This window comes from Trachypithecus francoisi, unplaced genomic scaffold (assembly GCF_009764315.1).
Source record: "Trachypithecus francoisi isolate TF-2019V2 unplaced genomic scaffold, Tfra_2.0 Lachesis_group7, whole genome shotgun sequence".
NCBI classification, from domain to species: Eukaryota; Metazoa; Chordata; class Mammalia; order Primates; family Cercopithecidae; genus Trachypithecus; species Trachypithecus francoisi.
The window spans coordinates 23,929,105-23,947,985 of NW_022681472.1; the positions used below are offsets into that span (position 1 = coordinate 23,929,105).

The 18,881-nt window shown below is 34.1% G+C and overlaps 1 protein-coding gene across 4 annotated transcripts in view; it reads left to right on the forward strand.

The window, feature by feature from the left end:
• Positions 1-18,881, forward strand: part of CUNH8orf34 (chromosome unknown C8orf34 homolog) — a 488,639-nt gene that overhangs the window by 111,792 nt on the left and 357,966 nt on the right. For 3 of the 4 annotated variants that reach the window (XM_033202801.1, XM_033202800.1, XM_033202799.1), the window contains exons 3-4: positions 2,431-2,562; positions 18,352-18,480. In XM_033202801.1, coding sequence (XP_033058692.1) covers positions 2,431-2,562; positions 18,352-18,480 — 261 coding nt within the window. The remainder of the gene's footprint in view (positions 1-2,430; positions 2,563-18,351; positions 18,481-18,881) is intronic. The other variant, XM_033202802.1, reaches the window with a different exon arrangement.

An 18,881-nucleotide genomic window follows, 5' to 3' on the forward strand; every position in this document is an offset into this window, starting at 1 on the left:
AGCCTTATTTTTATTCCTTTGTAGGAATAAAAGACAAATGATTTTTCTTGAATACTTACAAATTTTTTTACTTCTGATATTCAAAAGTTTTACTGGAATGTCAACTATGATTTTTCAGGAAAATCTGTTATGTGTAAGTTGAGTCTATTTACTGTTCTCTGTTTTTCTCATTTCATTTGGCATTGTATTTGCCTTTCTTTGTTGACTCTCTAGAGAAGTGTATCAAGCAAAGTGTTTTCTGTGTGTCACTGATTCAATTTTCTACACTGTCGGTTTTCTCTTTCTGGCTTTGAACGCAAATTTAAATGTTGGTATTGCATTTTAGTTTCCTGTTGCTACTTCTTTATCTCATCTTCCTTTTATTATTTCTGTACACAGTTACATTTGTATTCATAGGTTGGTTAGCCTATCTCCTCTCTAATTTCTTTTTGCTTCATTGAGTCCACTTTATTTTTGCTGAGAAGACCAGTCACAGTCACATTCCAACATTTAATGGCTTTCCATTATAAATATTTTTTAAAACTATGATTACCTCTGCATTGTGAGTACTGTATTCTTGTTTTTTATTAAATGATTCTTAAAATAATATTTTCTGTTTTTATTCAAACTTCAGTGAGGAATGTTCTATCCAGTTCTAGATTTATCAACGAATAGTGTAGGTGGACTCCTCTTTGTTCTCTCTCCATATATCTTGGAACTATTTGGATTCTTTTCAAAACTTTAGAGAGGTGAAATCATGGTTGCTATTAAAATTTTCAGTATTAGTTGAATCCTTTAAGCTTCTGCAAAATCAATGCATGATTTACTATCTCTTATCTCTTTCCAATGAACTAGATAAACATATCATTGCTAAATTATTTGAATGAATACGGATTTTTTCTTGCTGTAAGTAGAGAATAAAGAAAGCCACAACATTCATTTCATTCCACTCTGGCTCCTTTTAATATTCCTTTATATCATAAGATGCTATATTTTATGACCAAGGTTTTTTCTCCCATTACCTATGTTGCATTAGAAGAATTTATAGTCCAAGAATGGATGTAGAAAGACAAATTCTGAAAGACTGTGAAACAACGTAAGGAGATGACTCCAAGTTTGGGGTGGATACCTAGAAATCTTCCATTCTCTTTCTGACTGGCCTATATCCTCTCTTAACCTTATCTATGGAAATACTTCCTGGGTTCTAGCAGATCAGGGACAAATATTTATGTTCCTAATGCTTTAGAATTGTCATGCCTTTTTGGTATTTAATGGGATTTTGGAGGTGGACAGATTGGGTAACAGCTAATTAAGTACAACCTTAACATGAAAGTTTGAGGAATCCATTAATGTGTAATGATGTATGTTAGTTATTTATAAGTGAGTGGCCAGAGAAAGACTCATGAGTCATCCATGAAGCTAGGGTGGTTTTTAAGTTTGTAAATTAAGACAAGAAGGCATAAAGAAATGCTAAAGAATGCCACATAGATTAGAGGAATGGAAGATGAGGAATGAGGAAGGAATAAATGAGATGAAGAAAGAGTTATCAGGTGATATGGGGATGAAGAAAAAAATGGTTCTGTGTAAAAACATGAAATTCTTGTAAAAGAAGTCAAGATGGATGAACTCTTGAAAGGCCCTTTAATTGTGGAATGGCCACACGGTGACTACCTTCTAAGGGGAATTTCAAAGTAAAAGTGTTGGTTGATTTAAATTTATCTTTCTTGCAATAGAAGATAAATTGATTTAGGTGAATATCAATGATTTTATGTGTTAGATAAGGTGGCATCAAGTGAGTGAAATTTATTGAAATGTTTGTTTTTATTTGCAACAGAATACAATGCTTTATTCCATGACATTCATAGAATGTTATTTTAAGTGATGGGAACCCATGCCTGAAAAACATTTCAAATTAATTTCTTGGGTTTTTGTTTTGTGTGTGTGTGTGTGTGTGTGTGTGTGTGTGTGTTTGACAGAGTCTCTATCACTCAGGCTCTCCTGGGTTCAAATAATTCTCCTGTCTCAGCTTCCTGAGTAGCTGTGATTACAGGCGCCCACCACCACGCCCAGCTAATTTTTGTATTTTTAGTGGAGATGATGGGGTTTCACTATACTGGTCAGGTTGGTCTCAAACTCCTGACCTCAGGTGATCCACCCACCTCGGTCTCCCAAAGTGCTGGAATTACAGGCGTGAGCCTCCACACCCTGCCAATTTCATAATTTTATATGATATAATCTTAATCATATGCATATATAAAACTGACTCATAGCAGATTTAAAAGTTGAATTTACAGATGAAATTAAACAAGAAGTACTTTTGCGTGTGTACATTATTTTTGATCTGAAGTGACCTGTATGTTTTGTCAAGTGTATTTAATGACTTGTGGACTTGGTTTTTGTTCAATCTTGAAATCACTTTGTTGTGATTTGATATATATTTTGTTTTAACAGAATCCAAAGGAACAAGAAGGGATTTCAGAAGCTATGATAAACCTTGGCAATTAAATGCAAAGAAGCCTAAAAAATCAAAAAGTGACCTTGCTGTGTCTAATATTTCTCCACCATCATCAGACTCCAAATCATGTAAGGAAGTTTCTTATTCAAATGCTATTCAAAGCATGTAAGTTTATGTTGTTAAGAAAATGAAGTAAAGGTGGTCATTGAAGCCCAGCTTTTCATCTGATATTTCTGGCCTTTAATCTTAATGAATTTCCCTTTTACTCCACATTTACATTGATCTTTATTCATATGTATCTATTTGCTTGCTTATATTCTCAAACATGTGTAATTCACTTAGACCTTTTTTGAATATAATATTCCCTGAAGAATATAAACTGCATGGAGCAGGTCTCTTGCCTCTCATAGTCAATTGCAGCATTACATCATATTGAAAGCAGTACCTACCTATATTTAATGAAGTACATAAAAGCAAATTAAATCTCTTAGAGTAGAAGCAAAGAAGATTTCTATTCAAAACATTTAGTAAAATTAAAAAACATATTTCATCTGGGGTTTTCCTGAAGTCCTACTGATTAATTTGTGATGGAAGTCCCTATATTTATTGTCTTCCCTAGTACTTTAATGTCTTTGTTTTTATGTTACAACAAAGGAATGACTGAGGCTGGGTATTTTATAAAGCAAAGAGGTTTATTTGGCTTATGGTTCTGCAGGCTGTACAAGAAACATGACACCAGCATCTGCTTCTTGTGAGAGTCTCAAGAAGCTTCCAGTCATGGCAGAAGGTGAAGGGACACATGCATTATATGGCGAGAGGAAGGAGAGAGAAGGGAGGGAGGTGCCAGGCTCTTTTTAACAATCAGATCTTGTAAGAACTAATAGAGTGAGAAATCACTCCTTACCGTGAGGACGGCACCAAGCCATTTATGAGGGATTGACTCCCATAACCCAAACACCTTCCACCAGGCCCCACCTCCAATATTGGTGATCAGATTTACCATGTGATTTGGAGAGGACAAATATCCAAGCTATACCACCTAAATATCTCTTCTCGCTCAATGTCCCACTGCTTTGGTAGCTACTGGGATTCTCCAGTGCTCTGCTATCCCCACATATGTATAAACATGTCAAAAAATCTCAGGAACCTCTAGCAAATCACAGCTATTCTTAGAAGAAAAGAGAGCTTGCAAGCTGTTCTTCTTATACATCAATTCCTTGTGCTTGTTACAGGGTGAGATGTTTGATTTTAGTTTCAACAGAGAAAGGAGTAGGCAGAAAATATTTATCTTTGTTTGAAAATGTTTGAAAACCACTATGTGCTAACTGGAATCTGCATCTGGGTCATTTGTGAAAGCAACTAGATTTAACTTTGTGAGCAGCTTCATTTACATAGTAGTACTCATAAAAAATATTGCATTAACCACATCAAGTTCTTGTGAGAATTATATGAAGTGTGAACAACTTAAAATGTTCTTTAGAAATTGTGATTGTAACCAAATTGTCCTGCTTCATCAGTTTGGTATATAGAATTAGGTTCCAACTTTTAAAAAACATTCAAGTTTAAAATTTGCATGTCTTTTTTACAACAGTATAGCTAGTAATATCCAACAGAGTGCCTGTTTCAATTAATAAATGCTAAATGATAAAAATGAATAAAGGAAGAAACAAAAAATGCAATGAATAAAGTCTCAGTCTCCCTTTTCATCATGGATCCCTACCTCTCTGTCTTTTTACTCTTGCTCTCTTCCATGATAAATTCAAAACCTTAGGAGATTACTAAATTATAGAATCAGTTCTCGATTTGACCACTTCATTATTAAGAGGAGAATGCCTAATGGCCTGCTCATTGTGCAGGTCCTGTGCTCTTTATAGGATGCTATCTAGTCACAGGGTGCTGCTGGTGGTCTGGTGTCTGATTATATTCCTTTTTACTCAGGTAACCTACTCTCAGCCTCCAGTTTCACCAGACTGTTACCAAGCTTTTTTTTTTTTTTTGAGACGGAGTCTCACTCTGTCACCCAGCCTGGAGTGCAGTGGCAGGATCTCAGCTCACTGCAAGCGCTGCCTCCCGGGTTTATGCCATTCTCCTGCCTCAGCCTCCCGAGTAGCTGGGACTACAGGCACCCGCCACCTTGCCCGGCTAGTTTTTCGTATTTTTTAGTAGAGCCGGGCTTTCACCGTGTTAGCCAGGATGATTTCGATCTCCTGACCTCGTGATCCGCCCGTCTCGGCCTCCCAAAGTGCTGGGATTACAGGCTTGAGCCACCGCGCCCAGCCCCAAGCTTTTTAAAGCAGAAATAATAATAAAATAGCATGTTTTTATTTTTAAAAAAATAGCATATGTAGAATTAATATATATGACATTAAGAATACAACAGAGTTAGGGTTCTTTAGAAATACTTGTTAAAACAAATTATTTCTGAAGTAATAAAATATCTTTGCACATAGATTGTGATGAATTAAAGATGCATTTTTCTTCTCTAAAGCATTACTGAGAACTAGCACAAAATGCTTAAATTAAAAATTAGTAGACACGTGAAAAAAATCATTCATCCTCACAAAACAAAGACAGGAGAAAAGTAACAGAGAAAGAAAGGACAGATTGGAAAAATAGAAGACGGACACCAATATTGTAAGTTGAAGTACAGATGTGCCCACAATTATAATAAATACAAATGTACTAAACATTCCAATTAAAGCAAATATTGTCGGACTGAATAAAGAGTATAGATTTTTTAAAATATAAGAAACATACTAAAAATATGCAGATACAAACAGTTTGAAGTTCTAGGAAAAAGAAGCCTATATGGCTACAGTAATATCAAAATAAAAACTCAAGATAAAGGACATAACCAGAGATAAAGAGATCATATCATAATCATAAAAGATTATTTAATTAAGAAGACATAATACTACTAAAGGGTTATGCACCCAATGACAAAAGTTCTCAATACATGATGCAAAAATTTATAGAACTAAAGGAAGATGTAAACAGAATAAATTGACTGAAAAAATTTAGTAAGAATATAGAAGATTTGAACAAGACTATCAACTACGTTGACTTAATATTTATAAACACTATACTCAACAAAGTTAGTCACATGGAAAAGCAAACAAACAACAAAACAAACAAACACAAAATCATACCTGAAGAGAGGCAAACAATTTTTAGAGATGTTCCAGTTACTATGGCTTATAAAAAATCACGCCAAGACTTTTTTTTTTACATAAAGTTAACATAAGATTATTCTAAAATGTACAGTTCAGTGGCATTCAGTACATTCACAATATTATGCTACCTAGTCCCTATCTAGTTTGAAAACATTTTCATCATCCCAAAAGGAAATCATGTACCCAGTAAGTAGTGACTCAATATTCCCACCTCCCACCAGCCCCTGGCAACCTGCTTTTTGTCTCTATGAATGTATCTATTCTGGGTACTGGCATAACTTGGAGATATTGTGGGTTCAGTTCCAGGCCACTGCAATAAAGTGAATATCACAATGTCAGTCACACAATTTTTTTTGTTTCCCAGCACCTAAAAAAGTTATATTTATACTCTACTGTAGTCTATTTAGTGTGCAACAACATTATGTGTAAGAAAACAGTGTATATATTTTAAATAAAGATACTTTATTGCCAAAGATTCTAACCATTGCCTGAGCTTTCATGAGTCATAATCATTTTGCTGGTGAAGAATCTTGCCTTGATGTTGATGGTTGTGGACTGATCAGGGTGGTGGCTACCGAAGGTTGAGGTGTCTGTGGCAATTTCCTAAAATGAGACAACAATGAAGTTTGCCAATGGACTCATGGAGCCAATAGACTCTTCTTTTCATGAAAAAGTTATTCATAGCATGTGATGCTATTTGGTAGCATTGTACACAGAGTAGAACTTCTTTCAAAATTGGAGTCAATCCTCTTAAACTCTGTCACTGCTTTGTCAACTAAGTTGATGCAATATTTTAAGTTGATGCAGTATTTTAAGTCACTGCTTTATCAACTAAACTAACGTAACATTTTAACAATGTTCACAACATCTTTACCTAGAGTAGATTCTGTTTCAAGAAACCACTTTTTTCTACTCATCCATAAGAAGCAACTCCTCATGCATTCAAGTTCTATCATGCGATTGTGGCAATTCAATCACATCTTCAGGTACCGCTTCTATTTCTAGTTCTCTTGCTATTTCCACCATATATTCAGTTACTTCCTTCACTGAAGTCTTGAACACTTCAAAGTCATCAATGAGGGTTGGAATTTACTTCTTCCAGGCTCCTATTAATATAAATATTTTGATCTCCTCCCATGAATCACAGATGTTCTTAATGGCATCTAGAATGGTAAATCTTTTTAATGAACTTTTTCAAGTTATTTGCCCCCAGATCCATCAGAGGAATCACTATCTATGGTAGATATACCCTTATAAAATGTATTTCTTGAGTAATAAGACTTGAAAGTCCAGATGAAACTTGTTGATTCATGGACTGCAGAATAGATATTGTGTTAACAGACGTGAAAATATTAATCTCCTTCTACATTGCCATCAGCACTCTGGGGTGACTGGGTGCATTGTCAATGAGCAGTAACATTTTGAAGGGAAGCTTTTCTTCTTAGCAGTATTTCTCAATAGCAGGCTTAAAATGATTAATAAACCATGCTGGAAACAGATGTGCTGTCATCCAGGCTTTGTTGTTTTATTTATAGAGCACAGACAGAGTAGATATAGCATAATTCTTATGGTCCCCAGGATTTTTGGTATGGTAAATAAGCACTGACTTCAACTTAAAGTCACCAGTTGCATTAGCCCCTGACAAGGGAGTCAGCCTATCCTTTGAAGATTTGAAGCCAGGCACTGACTACTTCTCTCTAGCTATGAAAGTCTTAAATGGCACCCTCTTCCAGCATGAGACTGTTTTGTCTACATGGACAATCTGTTGTTTAGTGAAGCCACCTTCATCAATTATCTCAGCTAGATCTTCTGGGTCACTTGGTGTGTCTTTTCCATCAGTACTTGCTACTTCATCTTATACTTTTATGTTATGGAGATGGCTTATTTCCTGAAACCTCATGAACCAATCTCTGCTACCTTTCAACTTTTCTTCTGCAGCTTCCTCAGCCTTCATGGAATTGAGGAGAGTTAGGACTTTGCTTTGGATTAGGCCTTGGCTTAAGGGAATGTTGTGGCTAATTTGATCTTCTATCCAGACCACTCAGACTTTCTCCATATCAGCAATAAGATTCTTTCACTTTCTTACCATTCGTGTGTTTACTGGAATAGCACTTCTAATTTTCTTCAAGAACTTTTCATTTCCATTCTCAACTTGGCTAAATGTTTGGCACCAAAGGCCTAGCTTTCAGCCTACCTTGTCTTTCAGCATGCCTTCCTCACTAAGCTTAATCATTTCTATCTTTTCCAGAGACCTGCAACTCTTCCTTTCACTTGAACACTTAGAGGCCATTGTAGGGTTTTAAATTGGCCTGATTTCAAATTGTTGTATTTCAGGGAATAGGGAATCACAAGGTGAAGGAGAGAGGTGAGGGAGGGAATGGCTGGTCAGTGGAGCAGACAGAACACACACATTTATTGGTTAAGTTCACCATCTTACATGGGTGTGTTTTGTGGCACCTGGAAACAATTACAACAGTAATATCAAAGATCACTGATGGAAAAAATTTAAAATATTGTTAGATTTACCAAATATTACACAGAGGCACAAAATGAGCACATGCTGTTGGAAAAATTAAGCTGATAGACTTGTTCAATGCAGGGTCTCCACAAATGTTTAATTTGTAAAGAAACAAAAATAATTGTCTGCAAAGCATTACAAAATGAAGCACAGTAAAGCAAAGTATTCCTATATACCACAGGAGTGAAATCACAATGTATGAACTTTTGTCTCTGACTTACTTTACTTAGCATGTTTTTGTGGTTCATCTACACTGTGGTGTGTACACTACTTCAGTCCTTTTCGTGACTGAATAATATTCCATTGTGTGGTTAAACCACATTTTGTTTATCCCTTCATCTGCTGATGGGTGTTTTGTTTGCTTCTATCATTTAGCTATCTTGAATCATATTGCTATGAACATTCATATACAAGCATTTTTATTACCTTTTTCACTATTTGGATAATTGATATTATATAATATAGATACTATAATAATTTATATTACTGTGTAATTGATTTGCTGGGTTATATGATAATTCTATGTGTAACTTCGAGGAGATGCCAACTTTTTTCAAAGAAGCTACACCATTTCACATGCTTACTAGCAATATACAAGGGTTCCAATTCTTCATATATTTACCAAATCTTGTTATTTTCTTTCTTTCCTTTCCTTTTTCTAAAAAATTTATAGCCGTCTAGTTGGATGTAAAGTGGTATCTCATTGTTGTCTTGATTTGCATTTCTCTAATGGCTAATAGTTTTGAGCATCCTTTCAAGTGTTTCTTGGCCATTTGAATATCTTCCTTGGAAAAATGTCTATTCATACTCTTAGCTCATTTTTTAAGTGAGTTGTTACTCTTTATTCTTGAGTTATGAGAGTTTTTGTATTCTGGATACTAGATCATTATCAGAGATATGGTTTATGAATATTTTTCCATTTTGGGGATTATTTTTTACTTTATTAATAGTGTCATTTTATGTACATTGTTTTTTAATTTTGATGAAGCTCAATTGATCTATTTTCTTTTCTTTTTGGCTTGTGTTTTTGGTGTCATATCTAAGAAACTCTTGCCAAATCCCAGGTCATAATGACTTATCTCTATAATTTCTTCTAAGAGTTATAGTTTATGCTCTTACATGCGGGTAGTTGTTCCATTTTGAGTTAATTTTTGTATATAGTAGATGATGGGTGTCCAACTCCATTTTTTGCCATGTGGATAATCAGTTGTTGTCTCAGTACCGATTTTTTGAAAATACTATTCTTTCCTCATTGAATTATCTTGTCACCCCATTGAAAAATCAAGTAACCATGAATATGAGGGTTTATTTTTAGACTCTCAATTCCATTCCATTAAGCTACATGTTTATCCTTTTGTGAGTACCACACACACTGTTTTGATAACTGTAGTTATGTAATAAGTTTTGAAATTGGAAAGTATGAATCCTCTGACTTCATTTTTCTCTTTTTCTCTCTCAGGATTGTTTAGGCTACTCTGAGGGCCCTGAAGTTCTATATGAATTTTAGAATCAGTTGTTTAAAATATTTCTGCATAAAGGCCATTTGGATTTTCTTAGGAAATGCATTGAATCTGTGGATCACTTTGGAGAGTATTGTGACCATAAAAAGGTTTCCAAATCATGACCATGTAATGTCTTCATTTATTTAGATCCCCTTTAATTTCATTAAACAATATTTTCTAGTTTGCGTTGTACAAGACTAGCATGTCCTTGGTTAAATTTATTTAAGCAGATCTTATTCCTTCAGATGCTATCATAAATGGAATTGTTTCTTATTTTCATTTTTAGATTGTCATTACCAGGGTGTAGAAATAAAACTGATTTTTGTGTTTTGATCTTATTTCCCAAAATTTTGCTGAACCAGTTTATTAGTTCTAACACTTTATTGTGAATTCTTTAGGACTCTCGAAAAGATCAGATTATGCCATCTAAATATAGGGATAGTTTAACTTCTTCCTTTCCAATTTGGTTGCCTTTTATTTTTCTTTTCTTGCCTAATAGCTCCAGCTAGAAATTCCAATACAAGGTTGAACAGAAGTGATGAAAGCAGGAAGGTATCCTTTTCTCATTATTCATCTTAAGGGAAAGACTTTTGGTCTTGTATCATGGAGTGTGGTGTTAGCTGTGAGTTTTTCGAAAATGTCTTTTATCATGTTGAGAAAGTTGTCTTTTATTCCTAGTTCATTGGATATTTTTATCATGAAAGTGTGTTGCATTGTTTTCCAGTGTTTTTTCTCAATCAGTTGAGATAATCATGCAGTTTTGTTATCATTCTATTAATATGATGTGTTACATTTTATAATTTTCTTAAATAACCCTTGAATTCCTAGGATGAATACTTGGCCATGATATATAATCCTTTTAATATACTGCTGGATTTAGTCTGTTACTGTTTTATTGAGGATTTTATATCTACATTCATAAAAGATATTGGTTTGTAATCTTCTTTTCTTGTAATGTCTTTATCTTTGGTACTTGGGCAATGCTGGCTTCTTAGAATAAATCAGAATATGTTCCCTTTTCTTCAACTTTTTTGGAAGAATTGATAAAACTTGTATTAATTCTTCTTTAAATGCTGGGTTGAATTTACCAGTGAATCCACTTTATTCTGGCCTTGTCCTTGTTGGGAGGTTTCTTTATTAGTGAGTCAAAGTCTTTACTTGTTATAAATCCATTCTGATATTCTATTTCCTCTTGAGTCGGTATTGGTAGTTCGCATGTTTCTAGAAATTTTCTAAGTCATCCAGTTTGTTGGCATTTGATGGTTTATAATATTCTCTTATAATACTTTTTAATTTTCTTAAGGTTTGTAGTAATGTCTCACTTTTATTTCTAACTTTAATAATTTGAGTTTTCTTTTTAAATCAATCTAGCTAAAGATTTGTTAACTTTTTCATCTTTCTAAAGAACCAACTTTTGGTTTTGCTGATTTCCTCTATTGTTTTTCTGTCTTCTATTTCATTGATCTCTGCTTTAACCTTTACTATGTTCATCCTTTTGGTAGCTTGGGTTTATTATGCTCTTCTTTTTCTACTTCCTTAAGGTGTAAAGTTAGGTTTTAGATTTGACATCTTTCTTCTTTATTAATGGGGACATTTACTGCTATAAAATTCTGTCTGAGTACTGCTTCCACTGCATACCATAAGGTTCAGTATGTTGTTTTCAAATTTTTTGGTCACAAAGTATTTTCTAATTTATCTTGTGATTTCTTCTTTGTCTCATTCATTATAAATGAGCATATTGTTAAATTTTCTCATATTTGTGAATTTCCCATTTTTCTTTTTCCTTTGACTTCTAGTTTTATTCTTTTGTTGTAAGAGAAGATACTTGGTATGATTTCAATCCTTTAAAATTTTTGAGACTTGTTTTGTTGCCTAACATAAGATCTCTCCTAGAGAATGTTCCATGCACACTTGAGAAGAATGTGTATTCTTGTTAGGTGGAATGTTCTGTATACATCTGTTAGGTCTTACTGGTTTATAGTGTTGTTCAAGTCCTTCATGTCCTTACTGGTCTTCTGTCCGTTTGCTCCATTATCGAAAGTGGGGATTTTAAAATCCACTACTATTATTATAGGGCCCTCTAACTCTCTTTAAATTATGTCAATATTTGCCTCCTATATTTTAAGGCTCTGCAGCTAGGTGTTTCAATGTTTATAATTATTATGTCTTCTTGGTGGATTATCCTTTTTAATCACTATATAATGCCCTTCTTTGCCTCCTATGATGATTTTTGTCCTAAAAACTATTTTTTTGATACTAGTCCAGCCACTCAGCTCTCTTTTGATTAATATTTGCATGAAATATCTTTTGATCATTATTCCTTTATTATTCTTTCTCTTCTCTTCTTTTAGTATTACCATTATATGTCAACACATCATACATGTTGATCAAGTAAAAAAACTATTGACATCTCAATCAATAACTGAATGCTATTCGATACAAATTTGCATCTATTTCTTATTGTAAATATAATGAAATTAAAACTCTTTGGGAATAGAAGGATATTTTCTTAACTAAAATATTGCCTGGAATAAATATTTATAGAATAAAACCAAAAAGTTTTCTGAGCATTGTTCATATGTTTTAAAGAAAAAAGGAAAAAAAGACATAAATATTTTAATATAATTAACTTCTGTGGGTAGAAAAAACAGTTATCAATTCATTAAAATAATCCCTGTCTAAAATTTACTTAAAGTAGATACTGTATATTAATCAGAAGAACTTTCTGAAGAAAAAAGCAACTTCTTAGCCCATTCAAAAGACTGTGAGCTTGGTAGAATGTAATATCTTCAGTGCAGAGTATTTTGTTACCTTAATCCCCATGTATCTAGAACAGTGACAAACACATCATTTATGCTATGAGAATGAGTGCATAAATGATTGAATGAATAAATGAATAAATGCAGATAATGTAAGGATGGATTTATACTAAGATATATTCTAGCCTTTATGTGATACCAGTTTAGAAATTGTGCATTTTCAAATAACCAAAAATTAGCACTTATACAATTCAAACTGGCATAGGGACAAAGATGTGCAAGGTAACATTACATTATCAATCTTCAATAGTTATGTGCCATAGATAAGTAGGTTTTGATGAAGGTTTTGCCTTGTAATGTTTTGGCACTTTCAAATAACCAAAAAATAGCAGTTATACAATGCAAGCTGGCATAGGGACAAAGATCTGCAAGGTAGCATTATAGCATCAATCTTCTATAGTTATGTGTCATAGATAAGATAAGTATGGTTTGATGAAGGTTTTACCTTGTAATATTAAGTATTTCTACTGGTTACCTATTGTGTGGAATGGTTGTGGATGATGAGTAGAATTTTGGCAGAAATGACAAGAAAGACATTGTCTATCAATATTCTGTGCATGATAGTGAATGCTGATCCTTTATAACCATTTCAAATTTATAATCCAGATGAGAAAATTGAGGTAAATATGTTGGTTTAGGTTAAAATCAAAAATTGATATCAACTCTCAGTTGTTTTGTTTACGCTTTTGCATCTAAGGGAGGCTTTCTCAGGGTTTTTTTTTTTTTTTTTTTAATGATGCATTTAGCACAGAATATACAAAGATAAATAGCTGGATATTTATAGACTGTCATTATAATTTTAGGGAAAAAAGAGAGTATATACGTACATATATGTATAGAAAGTACAAACTACACAAATATAAAAAAATGAGGACAGGAGAACAATAGCTGGAAAATCGTGATATGGATATACAGAAGGCAGGAGACATGAAGTAATTATCTCATTATAATCAGTTTTCAGTATTTCATAACCGTAGTACTGGGGATATTTCCTGGCATATTTAAAATGAAAGTAAAGTACTTGGGGAGAACTTTCAGATAAGAACATTAGCATTTTTTAAATTTTAGAAAACAAGGTTGAAAGTTATTTTGGTTCAAAAGAAATATATAGACAGTATCTCAAACGTTATGTGGAGGAAACAGTAAATTTATTTTAAACTCACAGAAACTATTGGTGGAGGTCATATTGAGTTAGAATTTGGTGACTATAATAAAGAATTGTTCAAAAATTAGCGCTCCTTAATATACAATAGACTGCTCTGTAACATAGTGTCCTCAGGGAAGACTGAGGAAAAGCAAGGTGCTGTGGGTGGCCTCCTGCGCTAGAGTGAGCTCTGAGTCAGTGACCCCAAAGACTCTCTTGAATCTCAGATTCTGTCATCTTCCTCTACAGGTTTTATTAGGTAGTTGATACTGTTCTTCTATTTCTCATTTTCCCTGTGGATATTTTTAAAACCATTTTTAAATGCTAACCCTTTACTTTAAGATGTAGTATGACTTAAATAAGGTTTTCAATCTATCAGAAAAGTTTAGAGATGTTCTTATCCAAAGACGGTATATCAGACAAATGACGTCCCAAATTTCTTTCCATTACTTATCAAAACAGCTTTTGAAATCACCCAGCATGGCTGACTAGATCCTGATTATACCATGGCTTTGGTTGTCCTAGTTGGATTCCCATGATAAGTTATGCAAGATTTGTTTTATGTATCAAATTGTCACAAGCTACAAAAACATCAAAAGAAATTGGTCTCAGCTCCTCTCAGAAGTTGCCAAGGAAAAGTTCTTGGGTACGGTATTAATTAGTTCTCTATTGTACAGCATATAATTTTCCCAAAACTCAGTGGCTGAAAATAGCAACAATTTGTGGTTTCTCATGATTCTGTGTGTAGACTGGCCAGTTCTGCTGGCCTCACCTGACGTGCCTATGTGGTACATTCAGTGGGTAGGTCTGCAGGTGCTGGGATCAGCTGGGATGATGGGAAGCTGGGCTGTGTCTGGTAGATATCTCGGGATATTGACTAGGATTTGAAAAAAAACCTGAGTTCTTGTTTTGTAAATTAAAAGGAAAATATAAAGAGAGACCTTGATAGCATATAGTAATTAGCAGAAAATCAGATAATGTAGTGATACAGATTGCAGATTAGAGAAATTATTCAAAGAAGGTTAACAAAAGTGCCAACGTTTTAAGGAATCTGATACAAATATTGTTTTTTCCACTCCCTCATCTGAACTTCTCTCTCTTAAACCTAGGTTCCTCCATAGGTTTCCCATGGGGAATGGCCTGTAAGGTAGCAGTCGTGGGCCTGGAAGTGTTTACTAGATTGATCACTGTGTCTACTCTCTGCTGCTAGCATACTGGTGTGTTAATAATTTTAGCCGATATCCCTGTCCCAGGGTCCCTTAAACCAAGAAGCTCAGATGAGGCAGTGGCATTTATTTTCAATTTTTAATTTCTAGGTTTATTTAAATTACAGAAGGAATACTTCTTTATTTTGACAATGTAAAATATACAGACCTGTAGAAAGAGAAATAATCTCCTTCACTTGTCTCCCCTCAAATTCTACTCCCCTAGAAATAGTTTGTATCTTCATGTAGTCTTTTCTTTGTACTCATTAGCAGATATGATATGGATGGGTTGGTTTGCTGCATAAAAGTAACCTTAAGCTGTACATGTTCTTAAGCAATGTGTTTTTATTATTTTAAAATGCATTGTCTGGCTATTACTAAAAAGAAAAATAATAGATGTTAGCAAGGATGCAGAGAAAAGGTTGAAGCTATTCTCTTGCCTCAGCCTCCCAAGTACTGGGACTACAGGTGCCTGCTACCATGCCCAGCTAATTTTTGTATTTTTTTTTGGTAGAGATGGGGTTTCTCCATATTGGCCAGGCTAATCTCAAACTCCTGACCCCGTGGTCCACCCTCCTTGGCCTCCCGAAGGGCTAGGATTATAGGCGTGAGCCACCGTGCCCGGCTGAAAAGTGAACTCTTACACACTGTTAGTGGTCAGGTAAACTAGTACAGCAACTATGGAGAACTGTATGGAGATTTCTCAAAAAACTTAAAATAGAACCACCATTCAATCCAGCAATCCCACTACTGGGTATCTACCAGAAGAAAAACAAACAATATATCCAAAAGATACCAGCTCTCACATGTCTATTAAAGCACTATTCACAATAGAAAAAATGTGGAATCAACCTAAGTGTCCATCAGTGGATATATGGATAAAGAAAATGTGGTGCGTATATACAATGAAATACTACTTGGTCATTAAAAAAAAGAATGAAATCATGTCATTCTCATCAACATGGTGAAACTGGAGGTTATTATCTTAAGTGAAATAATCCAGGCACAAAAAGACTAATATTGCATACCCTAACTTATATGTGAGAGCTACTAAAGCTGATCCCTTGCAGGTAAGGGAATGAAAGATAGATAACAGAGACTGGGAAGGGTGACTGGGACATGGGGGAGAATGAAAGAAGTGGGTTGGAGGGTAGTATAAGCATATGGTAAGATAGAAGGAATAAATTCAATGTTTGATAGAACAGTAGGGTGACTATAGTTAACACAAGTGTATTGTACTCGGTCGATGCACATCCTAAGTGTTGGTTAAATATGTACTCTATGTTGATATTATTATAGTTAATTAATTAACATTGTTCACAGTTAAGCCATACAGTGACTTGATTACTACATGTTATATACATGTAACAAAATTTCATGTATACCTTATATATTTGTACAAATAAAAATAAAAATAAAATGCACTGTGGAAATATCTTTATGATAATATACTTAGATTTAACTTGCCCTTTTAAATAATTGTATGCAATGTGAATGTGAGATAATTTATTCAACCATTCCTTTGTTGAAGGACATTTAAATTACTAACAGGGTTTTGCGGTCACAAAATATTTGCTAAAATAAAAAAAGTCTTGCACTTTCTGTGAAAATAAGCAACCTTGTACATATGTATTTAAATACAGGTGCTTTCATTTCTTTATGATGACTTTACCAGACATAAGATTGCTGGGTTACAGGGTCGGTGCATTTTTCATCATAATAGATATTGCCAGATTACTTTTTAAAAAGGTGACAGAATGATACATTTCATTAGGTGGAGACTATTTCCTATGTCCTTACCATAAAAATTTATTTTATTTTTATCAAAACATAATGGTACATCGTCTAAAAAAAAGTAGTACTGAGAGAGTAGTGTCCTTTTTTCTACCCAACTCGGCTCCTAACCTGCAATCACTTTCACCTCTTTTAGATGTTGCTTCTGGTCCCTAAATCTACACAAGCAAACATAAGGTTCTCTTCCTTTTTAAATTTGAGGCATTATCTCTTGACATCCTTCATACCTTATACTCCAAACTCTAACCTCCATCTCATCCTGGCTGTATAGTAATGCAGTTATTTCAAATGTTGATTAAATATGTACTCTACATTGGTATTCTTATGACTAATTAATTAATATTGTTCATGGTTGAGCCTTAGATGTCCAACTATTCTAGAATTGATAGTTCTCTTGCTTTTCTGTTTGCTTTGTTTACTATGTACCCATCTCTAATGTTTTGCCAAACTCTACCCAAAGAATTAAACCTTCTCGATATGATCAGAGACAAGTAAACTTAACTTCTATTTTATAGTTATCCTTTATTTTAAAAATTTTAGAGACTTCTCTTCTGTAGCCCTCTGTCCTCTTGCTCCATGTTTGACTCATTGATTTCTAGACTTCTTCTCAACTGCCTTTTAGACTGTCTTTCACTATCTTCCTGAGAATTCCCTGTTCCTTTTCCGTATTGGGAGAGTGGGAGGTCACCTGTTTCCTGAAATCCAAGTCTTGCCAGTTTTTGATTTACTTGGTTATTTTGGTAGAGTACCTCCAGTAGGAGCTTTCTGTAAAAGAATGCTTTTGCAAGGTAACTTTTTCAGTTCTTCAGAGTATCCTAATTGGTTCCTTAGTTGGGTATACGTTCTAAGAAGTACTCTATAGTTGGAATTTGGAAGGAATTGCTTCTTTATCTTCTTAGGCCAAGTGTTACCTTTGAGAAGTCTGGTATTAATTTGATTTACTATTTTTGTCCTGAAAAGTCTTACATTGTTTTCTTTATTGCACTATTAAAACATGTTTTTTAAATATGCCTTGACTTGTGCTGGACATTTAATGGGCCCTTTAAATCTGAAAAGCAATTAAGTTCTTATATTATTATTACTTTGACATTGTCTTCCTAGATTGAAGCTTTAATATTTAAATAGTGTGAGATATTGACTTTCTTAGCATCCCCCTGTTCAGAGACTGAGGTTTCGGTTTTCTTTGCCTTGCAAAATCCAGTTACCACTCATCCATCTATTTTGCATCTTCTCTCAAAATATATTGCACTTCTTGCCTAATAATGTCTTTTCTGCTTGTTCAACTTATTCTTTGAGGAAAGAAATCCCTTCACTTTAGTGTCATTTTAGTGGGAATTTGAGGGGGACATGAAGATAAATACATATATTTAGCCTTCTATGAATGTCCTAAAAATATTTACTAAATAATTACCAGTTGCTGTTGAGGGAATTAGTGTTTTTTTAAGCTGATGACATAATACAAAGTACATTTTGCCTGTGTGTTTCTCTGTGTGTTATATAAATGATTAGTTTTAAGTCAATACCTGACTTTTCTTTTCTCTATAAACTCCGCCACACTTCTCTTTACTTTTTCACTTAAAATATTTTCTTTAAACCTGGCTTCATATCTTCCCCTCTGTTTTCTCACAAGAAAACCATCTTCAAGACAAACATTTTTTTATTCTATACATTGATCTTGGTACAATCTTTCACATAATGGTGAATGGTCAGTTTGTGTCATTATGTAGCATGCTTATGAAATTACCATTTTTTTTAAACATAGTGCCAAGGTCAGTAGAGCATCCAAAGTGGAACTGGAGGACTAAACCACAAAGCCGTGATTTTGATGAATTGAATCACATCCTTCAAGAGAGCAAGAAGCTGGGGAAAGCCCTTGAGAATCTCTCCCGAAGTAAGTTCATTTACTTGATTATAATTGAAACTCCTAACCAATATTAAAGCAGAAGCATTCATTACTCGTGCCAGTAACCCATTTATAACATCCTCATTCTAATTCTGCAAGAGACTGAGTAGTTCTAAGGGCATGAGATTGGAAAGGAACTTGATTTTGCATATCATACAGATTCTTGGGTAGACTGATAACATGGAGTAGGAAGAGCTGTAGAACTCCTCATAGCTGTTTGGCTCCAACATTTCTACATGGTTTCTGTTATCCAGTTTAAATGTGCACCTAATGGTAGCTTCTTCATTCTTTTCTTTGGAAACATACTGTTTTGCATCTTTCTAATTAATAAACATACCCATTGCCTCTGTGAGTTTTTGATGTCTCTAAACTTCTTAAAGATGGTAACT